The sequence below is a fragment of the Typopeltis vanoorti genome, chromosome 7 (genome assembly GCF_054136105.1).
Source record: "Typopeltis vanoorti isolate ZY-2024b chromosome 7, IOZ_Tvanoo_1.0, whole genome shotgun sequence".
NCBI lineage: Eukaryota > Metazoa > Arthropoda > Arachnida > Uropygi > Thelyphonidae > Typopeltis > Typopeltis vanoorti.
The window spans coordinates 111,566,352-111,578,933 of record NC_143555.1 but is presented as its reverse complement, the minus strand read 5'-3'; the positions used below and the strand labels follow the sequence as shown (position 1 = coordinate 111,578,933).

The 12,582-nt window shown below is 35.1% G+C and overlaps 1 protein-coding gene across 1 annotated transcript in view; it reads left to right on the top strand.

Annotated features, from left to right (window-relative positions):
• The first annotated feature begins 11,858 nt into the window (after positions 1-11,858).
• LOC150104968 (inactive dipeptidyl peptidase 10-like) overlaps positions 11,859-12,582 on the top strand; it is a 507,986-nt gene continuing 507,262 nt past the window's right edge. Inside the window, exon 1 of the mRNA XM_090395438.1 lies at positions 11,859-12,268. Within this exon, the coding sequence (XP_090251564.1) occupies positions 12,128-12,268 (141 nt within the window). The 5' untranslated portion in view covers positions 11,859-12,127. The remainder of the gene's footprint in view (positions 12,269-12,582) is intronic.

Genomic DNA, 12,582 nt, shown 5'->3' with positions numbered 1-12,582 from the left:
CTAAACTGCATACCATTATTATTATTATTATTATTATTGCCATGGTAGTCTTTATTGATCTAACTAATGCATTCGATACACTCACACATCAAACCTTGTTAGAAAAGCTGAGGCATGTTGGAATAGACGGGCCTCTTCACAGGTGGTTTATAAACTACCTTCAAAATAGAAAGCATATCACACGTATCGGATCAAACCGAAGCAGAGAGCTACCAGTAAGTAACCTGTGAAGTACCACAGGGAGCTGTACTCTCCCCAACTCTATTCAACATTTACACGCACGATATTAATCAGCTACCACTTAGAAGTAAGATATTCCAATACGCAGACGATACAGGAATAATATCCATCCATAATAACGCGAGCATTGCCCAGATAATTATGCAACATGATATACATCTGATCATAGACTGGCTCACGAAAAACTCCATACACCTAAACTTAGAAATGACAAAATTAATGATATTCAGAAATCCACTGACTCGACCAGTTGATAACAAATATATAACCATCCAACATCCACTTTCCAACACAAAAAACTCACAGAACAGCAAAACCACTACAATCACTCAGGTTGAAACAATACGAAACCTTGGAATTTACTTCGATGCAGATATGAACTGGAATAGCCACATAAACCATCTACACAACAAACTCCGAACAATAAGTGGCAAACTCTATAGGTTAAAAGACATAGTTCCCTACGCTTAAAAACACTAATATACAAAGCACTATGCCAGAATATACTAAGATACGCTATAACAACGTATGCTTTCTGTGCATCTTACAAATTAAATAGATTAATGTCGCTACAGTACAAAATGATAAAACTGATCTTTTGGGAACAAAGAGAAAATAACGACTTTATATACACTGCAATGTCAGAACACAAAATACTGACAGCAAAACATTTATGTCACTATGCAGTTTTGCTAAAACATTATTTCAATGCCAACTACAGGACAGTTAGAAATACATACCGTATAACAAGACCTCAGACTACTAATTATATCACATATAAATACAATAATCACTACGGAAAGGCCACGCGAAACTTCTACATCCCAGACATGATAAACAAATTACTTTTTGAATACAGAAACCGTACAAACTACAATAGCCTGAAAAGAGCTCTAAGGACATACTACGAACAAGAAATACGCACCCAAAATTCCATACAAACTTAATGAAACACAATATATTCGTTCAGGCTTCCAGTTCAGCGACGCATCAATACATTCCAAGTTATTGTGTGCGTGCGTGTGTGCGTGCGCGCGCGCGAATTTCTCAATCATAGATTTCGTAGCTTCCCAACACAGCAAAAAAAAAAAAAAAAAAAAAAACAATAAATAATAACCAAATGGTGCCATCCTCAGATAAGCTTACATATAAGCTTCGAGGATGAAAGCAGAGAAATTAGTTCTCATCCAAGATGTATCATATGTAACCAAATGTATATAATGTACGTATCACATGTAAACCAATGTATGTAATGTAAATATCATATGTAAACAAATGTAAGTAATGTATGTAATAACTTTGTAAATATACGTTGTAAACAGTTATTGTTATTATTATTATTTAAAAAACTTTATGCACGAGAAAGTATTTGTTATGCATAATTGTGATCATATAATGTATGTAATTTATCTGAGAAATAATAAAAATGTTAAAAAATTAAAAAAAAATATTATTATTAAAACTCGTCCTGTGTGTGCAACTATAACTCATCTGAAGGTGAGAGAGCGATTCTGATATTCAAATTTCCTTTACTCAGTCATCAATACATCTTTTGGCCTATCGGCACGCGGTTCGCTCTGTCCAAAGAATACAGTGGGCCATAAATAACTCTGAAGTGTCATAAATTTCTGTGTTGTCACTTTTCACACGGTCCATTAAGGCAACGTCAAACTGCTACTCAATACCCATTGTTCCAGTTCCTCTAACGATAAGGGTTTTGTAAAATTCATGCAGTTAATGATCCTTTTAGTCATCCGTCGTTCGGATAAAAGGACAAAAATCATCGGACCATTTACCGTTTGTGATTGGGTGAGAAAGACCATAATTATCACAAACAGCTCATTATTGAGGCTAAAGCGTGGGGCGTGAATTTTAGGTTTTGAAGTGGGTAATATCTTGGAGCAGACATAAACGGATTGCAGTTTATACGTTAAAGGCTGTCTTCGATATTTGTTTATTAGCTGACATTTTATTTTAATGATCTTGCTCATGAGAATGTAGTTTTTCTGATAATATGCTCGGTAGTAATGTTAAACAACGCTAAATCTAATTTTTATAAAGCCGATTAATAAATATTTATGTGCAGCTTATTGATAAAGCAATAAAATGAATTTTTTTTAAAAATTATTTATATTTTTAAAGCTAAACACGTCATCTGTCCTTGACTACATTGTTGACTGAAGGATATTGTTGTTTAAATCATCGTTTAGCTTGTATCGAGCTAATATTGATTTTAGACAAATGAATACATTAAAAATGATTTGCCAAATCGCAACGCCATCTACTGGTAGCACGTTGAAATTTTTTTTTCTTTATATATGATTATTTCTCTATAAGGAAAAAAACAAAACCAAAAAAATCCGAAAATGAGGCTAGATGGAATTCAACGTCATTGTCATCTATTGACTAATTATTTTTTCATACTTATGCAATTATATTAATATAAAAATTATAACTAACCGGGATTAACGAGTCTCAGTGAGTTAGATCGTCTCGAATTTTTCGAATAGTAACAAAACAGCTATTCCTATTTCATCCTTACTTTTTTTTTTTTTTTGCATTACCTATTGGGGAAAAAACAGGGAGGTAATATTTAGGAATTCATTTGTAAAAATGGGCGGTAATAGTTATTTAAATATTAAAGAACTAAATCATTTGGGACCGAATACTTCCACAGCGCAATCAGAATAAGCGACATTCCCTCTTTTCTTGGTTGAAAAAACAACAACAAAAAATAAAAAATAAAAAAAATAACCTTGGGTTTAATTTTTATTATTGACGTCAGGAATATTTATCGGAAATAGAAAGGTCTACTCAATTGAAGGATTCGCATAGATGTGGCTTTCATCCTGCAAAACAGACAAACCAGCCACGGAACACACCGTATGGACATACATGAACATCAGAGTACAAAGGAACCTGTAAAAGTGGCGTGGGTAGTGTGGACTAATTTATAAGATCGAAATTAGGAGCACATAATTTGGATCTCAGATTCAAGGATGGGTTAAATTGGGAATCTGGATTTTAAGATCGATGTAATGGAACTTGATCGAGGGATACCTCGCCAATGAAACCGGGAACGACCAGAAAGCGAATAGAATTGGAATATTCAATTGTTTCCCACAATATAACAACTAATCAGGTAAATATCGAATGAGGTTAGCTGCAGTTATTACCATACGTCATGGTATCCATTCTATCAGTATTATTCATGAAGTGACAAGCTTTTCAGGTTGGCGATTCAACAGTGTTCGATAAGACTGAAGTCTCCCTCTCTCTCTCTCTTGGTATGGCTGGCTAAAAGAGGTAATTAAGGTTAGGAACTGTCCACAGATTTCTCAAAAAAAAAAGAAAAAAAAAGAAGTTTTTCCAGGTTACTGAATAAGTAATGCCATCTCTAAAAATTAGGACGATCCCTAGACCATAGTGGGCAAAAGACCGTCCAACTCATCGTTGGCTCCACTCAGTGACGGGCTCCCCCCTCCCCACTGAACAGAACCGCTCATGTTCCAGGGAAAAGCATCCACCGATAAAGCCCCTCACCAGGCCATGCCGGAGAACAGCTTCCCCGGAGACTCAAAATGCTCTCTCTCAGGGTAAACCCCCGAAATCTAAGCCCCCCCCCCTCACCGGGAGCAAAATTTCCGAAGAAACCTAAGAGAACGAAACTCAACGTCCCAGGGTAACGGCAATGCCGAGCCTCAGTTAGAACTTCATTGGTTACGGCATTGCCATCCGTTACCCTGGACCGAAAAGCGAAGTGCAAAGAACTAAAGATTACGTTATAAATATTATACATTATGTGATACGAATCAAGATTTACGTATGATTATCTATAAGGTAATACGTAAAAGAGCGAACCTTCATGCAATCTGTGAACTAATTTTCTAACTAAGATTATGAATAAAAAATAAAGAAACAATTTGTAACAGATAAAGGCTGTATTTATTTTGAGATTCGGATTTTTATGAATTTATAAAATAATTGCTTGACAAAAATAATTATCTTGAATCAAGTTCTGGGAGAATAAAATGTATTGGGGACTAAGATAACTAGCAAAAAAAAAAAAAAAAAGGAAAAAAAAAGATAGTGGCATTGTTCTCCAGAGTATACAATCTTAAGTGAAGAAATATGAAAGGATCTCTTATTTGCATTAAAAACTATAATTATACAATAAAGCAAGTAGAAAAAATAAATACAACAACATCTTTTTTTTTTCCACACATACTGAGAAAGAATTTATATTATACTCCTTATAAGGACTGGCTTAAAGGGGCGAAGCAAGAATGCTTTTCATCTTCCCCGTTATCTATAGAGGGCAGTGTAGGGATACGGTGTTATTGAGCTATTAAAGCTCTGATCATGGCAGGAGGGTAACAACAATAGCCAAGCCTCAATTAGAACTTCATTGGCTATAAATTGCCATCCATTACCCTCCAAGGGTCCAAGAATTTATATTGACAATTGACATTTATGTCTTTAGGGGTGAAGCAAGATGCTTTTCATATTCCCAGCTATCTGTTGTGGTTACAGTGAGGGTAAAATTTATAATCAGTTCGCTCGCCCTGAATGGGCATGGAGATTATGCATTTTTTTAAAAAGAAATTTCTATAAAATATAATTGTAATTTAAGCAAGACATTAATATTCTCAAAATTTAATTTTAATAATTAATTTTAATTATTAAAAAAATTAGAGAAAAAAATTAGAATTTTTTAATAATTAAAATTAATTATTAAAATTAGATTTTGAGAATATTAATGTCTTGCTTAAATTACAATTATATTTTATAGAAATTTCTTAAATTTAACTTAATTAAATATATTCGTTGGTAATCTAAGTGTTTCTAAGAAACAGTTATATATAACTGAGGTACTTTTACAATGGCGAACTTGGGGGGGGGGGGCGAGTCTTTAATAACCAGTTGTGCAAAAGGAATTGCATTTAACGAATTGTCGGAGAATAGCTGGAACAATGGTTCTGACAAAACCGGAATTGATCTTAACAAACGGTTTCAACAAACCGGAAGTGGTTTTAGCTGACCTGAAAAATGGGTAGAACCTTTCCCAGTCGGTTCTGACAAACTGTTAAGTCTTTTACAAATGGTTCTGACAAAATGAAAGTGCTTTTAATAATAATAATAATAATAATAATAATAATAATAATAAACTTCTCGTAAAGTCGGAGGTTTTAAACTGGCAGTTTTTGTTGACCAGAAATGATTCTCGTTAAGCCGGAAGTGCTATAAACAAGCAGACCGAAAGAACGAAAGTGATTCAAAACGGAAGTGCTTTTAAAAACATGCTCGTAAAGCCGGAAGAGTACATACTAGTTGTTCTTATAGACCGGATATGGTTCTGCAAAACCGGAAATACCGTTAAAAACATTCTCGTAAAGCAAACAGAGTTAAAAACAAGTGGTTCTTAAAGACCGGAAATGGTTCTGCAAAACCGGAAGTTCTTTTAATAAACAAGTCTCACGAGCCTTGTGCATTTTTAATTGCAACAAAAAAAAAAAAAAGAAACTAAAATTAAACTGAAACGAAATGCAAGTTTTCTTCCAATTTAAGCTGTAGTTTTTCTTTTGAGAATATCATTTGAAATAACATAAAAAAACAGCATTTGTACGTTCAGGTCAATAAAATATTTTTGATGACTAATATTTGTATTCTGATACTTTACAGGGGGCGCTTTTGAAGAAATCTTAAAAATGTGAAAAGCAATCGTGCAGCCTATTGTATACCTTTAAAAAAAATGATTAAAAACAAACTATTAAAGACATCATTTCATAAATTGAAGTCCGAATATAGTTCATCGAAGAAATTTTTTTTTCTTATATATATATATCTTATATATATATATATATATATATATATATATCGTTGTCAATATCTAGGATTGTTTGTTACTTTAAAGAATGAGTTTATTGTGAATTAATCTATTGGTTGGTTTTTGTATAATCATCCCATAATCGAGTACGTGAATCGAAAAACGGAAGATATAAAACGCAAGCCATAAAACTGTCAAACAAGTGTGTGTGTGTGATTGTTCCTAAGAGATCGATGAGTTAAATTATGTCAGCACAAAGTTTATATCCAAAGACACAAGTTGAACTTGGGATTTTTATTGCCAAACTTCATTTTTGTCTCTGCAATAATAATAATAATAAAAAAAAAGGAAATAAAAAAAAACCAGCGCGTGGAAGTTGGCTGAAAGCCAAATTACTCCTAGAAATCAAGTTGTTAGCCAGCAGATACGAACAGGCTTTACATACGCGCTTATTAAAAGCCCTAAACATGTTCTCGTCTAATAAATAAATAGGAATGAGTTTACCATCACATAAAATCTTATGGCGACTATTCGGTGTTGGCTCTGATCATCTGTAGAGGGGTGGGGGGGGGGATATGATGTAGTCTTCATTTGTTGGGCGTCATCTGGACTTGATTGTCTACTTCGTACTATCCTGGTGTGCTTTCTGTTTTGCATACTTACTGCAAACCACATGTGGACGAGAAAAGAATGCTACCGTTGATCGTAGCTGAAAGATTAATCCATATAAAGGAAATGATAAATTGTAGTTTCCCCTTTTCGAATAATTTAAAATACAATTGTAAAAAAAAAACCCTCTAAATATTCCTTTTAAAAAAATTCAGTTTATACGTGATTTCTTCGTTACTTAGAATATTCGATAAATAATGAATGTGGTGAGTGATTTAAAGAACTCTCTTGGCACAATACACTACCTGCTTTATGATCACCCTTACGATACTATTTCTATAACTGTCCTTACACTATTATTTTATGATTATCTTTAGAGTTTTTATTATAATCCTTCCACCTATGGAGAACTAAACACGTATAGCACTTAAGACTACAAAACGTGTAAATCTTGCTCCAGTGACCAAACATGGAACTTTTTTTTAACCCATCAGTAAGTAGGATGGTGGTCTAACGCTAAATAATGAAGAACACGTCCCACCTAAAGCATTCATAAACATCTGTCAGCGGGATTCGAACCCACAACCTATTGATTGAAAGTATTTCTTAGCCTTTTCAGAAATGAGGTTCCATATTTAGCTTCCCGAACATAACTTTTTTTTCAAACACAATTATTTGGGTTCGAGATTATGCTTTATTATTTCAGATGTTTATGATGAAAAGTTCGTTTTGTTCTGCATCTCTATTTAAGTAAAAAACTTAGTTCACTGTTGGTAAACATTTTTCTATATCTGTTAAAGGTTTTTATTTCCTAAAAAGGTGAGGCCCCTTAGGGTTAAGTAATTACCCTTCTGAAACTAAGGGTAATTATTTCTCATTGGCCAACCCTTAGCCAATAAGAAAGAGAGAGAGAGAGAGAGAGAGAGAGAGAAAGAGAGAGAGAGAGAGAGAGAGAGAGAGAGAGAGAGAGAGAGAGAGAGAGAGAGAGAGAGAGAGAGAGAGAGAGAGAGAGAGAGAGAGAGAGATGGCTTAAATTATCACTGCTTTTAAATGGCATTCGAGGAAGAGTATGGCAGACACTGCCACCCTCATAATTCCTAAACCAAATGTAATGCATTATTGTCTGAAATAATGCGATTTCTGGAATTGTTCGATTAAAAACCTAATTTTCTGGGAGAAATTAAAAAAATTACCAGTGTCAGACATCGACTAACTCAGAAAACAGCTAAAAAAACTTAGAAAAAGTTTTTCTAAGAATCGAACTTAAAATGGTCTTTCTTCAGCCGATCTAGCAGAGTGGTTACAAACATCTTTCCACAGGGGACACAAAAATCGTAACACTTTTCTACCAAATTGCAATAAATAAATAAATATTAAATAAATAAGATAAATACAATCGATAAGATAAGTTAAATAAATAAGATCCAATGTGCTAGAGTAGCTATGGTTAAAATCAATTATCTCGTCTTTCATTGTTGCAATTATTTTCTCTTGGTATTAAAAAAAACACAACTAACCCTAACTAACTTTTTCTAACTTATTTTCTTTTAGTATAATGCTTGGGTAGTAAACCTTTGGTAAAGACACAGCTATTTGTAACAATATCTCCACTGTTTGTGGTATTTGCTGGACAGTGCTTTAACTTTGAAATGTGTAAAGATTTATAATGACCAGCAATGGCGGCCAGTGAACATTTTAAGTGGGGGTGTTGCATTTACAAAATAATAAAAAATAATAATAAATTCTTTTTTTTTCCTTAATCAATAGCCAATTTATTAATAAATAAATTTATATATTAAAAAATTGCTTTATTTAAAATATACAACGCGCACAACCAAGCAATGTTGGAATGATCTTGTAACTGGCAATCACAAGAGCAAACGAATATCGGCGAGTCTAGCAGCAATTGCCTGAATGTGATAATTCCGACACTGCGTTAGATCGCAGTGCATTTGTTTCGTAATCTAAAGCGTTAATCGAATAATTCCAATTATTAACTATTCAATCAATGTCAAAACATGAGCTGTAACCTTTAACATGTTGTATTGCATTTATGTATGCACAAACATTTATACACAAACAAAATTTAATTTTTTTAATTTTTCCTTGAGAGAGAGAGAGAGAGAGAGAGAGTGTGTGTGCGTGCGTGCATGCATGCGTCTGTTTCCGTATGTAGTCGCTCTCAGTCTGTTTGCCATCGCTGTCATTTCAGTGCATTTGCCACTAATGAGCTAGACATGAAGGATGACAAAAATACAAAAGACCAGTTCTGCCATCTTGTGTCTAATCCTAATTCTTCCAAAGCAACAAGAAAAAAAAAAAAAAGAACCAGGATTCTTATTCCATACAAACTTTCTCCAAGCTAATATTCCTACATCCACCTTAGCCATGGCTTGTTTTTGTGACACATGTAAACCCATATGGCGAGTATTTAAACTCACCGCGGTGAGTTTAAATACTTCCTCACAGTCTGTGATTGAACAGTCATTTGATCAATTACATCACGTTTATTAAACGTCTCTTTTTCGTTCTTCCAGCAACAATCACGCACGCACGCACGCACGCACGCACGCACGCACACACACACACACACACACACACACACACACACACACACACACACACACACACACACACACACACACACACACACACACACACACACACACACACACACACACACATCCGATGTTCACCTAATCGGTTTATTGAGCCATTCTTGGTACACCCGAGACACCATGACACATAATTCATTTAACAAGGTAATGGTTTCCGAGATCCTCAGAGTCAGATTTAAAGTTGATGTGGTATCTAAGTCACATAACGTAAAATGTACGTCATTTATACTGATGTGGTGACTCCCTACTTCCTCACACGCTGTGGCTAGTTAATGGTAAATGTAGCCCAAGAGATACTATTATAGAGTATTATTAATTATTACTATTACAAGCGTATTATAAATTAATTAATACAATAATTATTATGATATGAAATATAAAAATGATTTACTACTACTTATACTATTGGTGCAGACGTCATTTGTTTTGTTTTCCAGCAGGAACTCAGGTTTTTAATCCTGCAACTCAGTAAGTAAAATACACCATAGAAGACACACCGGTTTATAAATAAATTCTAGTTGGAATTAGGAACACACCTAATTGGGACTTGCATCCTATTGATTATAGAACGGGGACGCTAATCATTCGTCCAAAACGCTGGATATTTTGATTAATGATTACCCATAATCACCAAAGGTCAAAGGTCAAGTAGCCATTAGTATCGTCCATATGACTCTATTTTGGTTTCAGTATAGAAAATGCATTTTACATTCCGTACTTTTATAATTTACGTTCTCTTTTTAATGAAAATAGGATTTTTTTTTTCGAAAATGAGGTCATATCGAAAAAAAAGGTTATTTCAAAATGCGGTCACTTTGTTGTCCCCCCCCCCCACCTAAATCCAACTTCGATCGTAAGAAACTAATGGTCATCATGGCTTTTGGAAGAGTTTCCCCAAATGATTCATTCGAAACAGATCGATGAATGGCGAATGGGCTTCCGCCGTTCACATACCGAAACATCCGGAGTGAAGTCACGCCCATTTGGTGAGGTGTCCTACCACCTCATTGGATAGCAGATCACCGAAAACTATTTTACATCCATCATCTCAGACATGCTGGCTCGTGTTACTTCAGCCGTTCGCTCGCGACTTAAGACATCTCTGCCACCGATGTGCTATCAGCGTGACAGATCTGTCAATACTCCTCCCTCCGGAGTCTAATGGCTCCCATTTTTGTCGGTGCCAAATGATGAACTACGTTAGCCCATCCATCTACTGATATTTCTGATTAGTTTTTTTTTTTTTTTACTAAAAAAAAACATTTTTTTCCCCATTCGTTAAACCTCATTCAATCAAATAATAATAAATAAAGATTGTGGGTCAAAGGTCAAGGAATCATTACTATCGGACATCACCGGAAGTTTTCGATGTGTCCATATGATTACTTCAGAAGAGGATTTTCAACCATAATAATTATTGCAGTTATCTTCAACGCCACAAATAGATCCTGAGACTGACTAACTCAGTGCTGAAAAAATATTGGCAGACGAATCACATACTGATCAAACACGACTGCGATTCCTCGTTTGTATATATTCATATTCATAGATTAACCCCCTCCTATCTTTCTCCATTTTTTCCCCATTATTTAGAAATTTTATTGTTATATTTTTTAAAGGAGAGGGTCGGATAACAAGTTTAGGCAAAAGAATCACTGCCCCTATGTTAAGAACGTTTTATTATTATTTTTATTTATTTATTTCAGATTGCATCATATCACTATTTTCTTTGCCTGCTCTCGTCTGCTGATAATTACTGATCGATTTCCAGTTTAATGTCTGTTGTTTCTTTGACATCCAATAGGAAGTAATCGTTATTCCAGTGAAAGCTACAACACAATGAAAATTACAATAAAACCGAATCAATAAAAGACCATGCAACAATAAGTCAGTAATAATGATCTACATTCATGTTCAACAATTGAAACTGTCACAGTCGAAAGAATCTTGGCAACAATTAAAATGCACATTCTATAATTGAATATGAAACTGACAATATTACTTCAACACGAATGAATGAAAACTATCAAAACGTCATAATCATTATCAGATACCACCTTGAATATATAATGAAATCAGCGTCATCTACCGGTATTATCGGTCCATGCCAGCTTGTGTATTGCTAAACCATAAAAATTGATACTTAAAAGGACATTTTTGAAGATTAATTCTAGCGGACGCTTACGACAACCGAACGCCAGCCTTGTCTCAGAAGATTAATGTCCTTACATACATTTGCTACACACACAAACACGACACATGGATGTTCAAGAGGATGCGGTTATCAGTATAGGAAGGGTTAGCTACTGTTTACAAGCATAGACGTTCTTGTGTCTCGAGAACTGAAAAAAAAACAAACATCAAAACAAAAACAAAACTCTACTTCTTCCACTCCTCATCTTCTTTCATTCATTTGGTTCTCCGTCACTGGAAAGGAGTCGATCACGTGGTGTATGTTTTACCTGCGCGGTACTGCTGCGCAGTAGAGAACAACATTGCGAGCCACGTTGGTGCACTGCAGGTCTGCACCCCGCTCTCTGTGTTTCTCCACAGGCCCTTCGATGCCGCTGTGCAAAAGATGCTGTGAACGTTTCGAAGCTGGCTGGACGAGTGCGTGAACGAAGAGGCCTCTGTGACAACGCACACCGCTATGACGATCCGGAGCTTGGCCGTCGACCAACACTAACAGATCTACCCCCCTCTCTTCTCACACTTTGTCGTTGTTGTTTTTTTTCGTTTTTATCCTAATCCAGTGGATCATGTACAGCCGAGATTAGCAACATCCGAGAAAGGGAAACGATTTCGCTTTACGTCCTAATATTTTTCTTTGGTCATGAATTATTCTGGAGGTGGTGTAGGTGGCGGGACTGGTGGGGGAGTTTCGAAGAGTTCCAGTGGGAGTAGTACCAGGTATAAGAAACAAGATCAACAAGATGGGAAAACCCAAAAATCAACGGATCCTAATGATTATGAGGTAAGATTTAATTTAAGTTTTTTCCTTACTGTAGTTCCAATGATGGATTTAATATCATCGGGAAGAAGAAAAAAATCTATCAATCTTGACTTTTTTTTATATAAAGCCGAGAATAAAAAAGAGAGTTCAAAAGTGTCGTTATCCACGCATTTATAGTTTAAATGAGGGGACAAACACATTCTTGGAATCAATTCGGCCAAGCTATCGACTAACCACCGAACTCAGATGTCCTCGGAATGACTTTGCTCTCTGCCTACACAGCGCTACAGTCTTCATTCTCTTCGCGAGCCAAAAATGCTACAGTAGCTATAAAT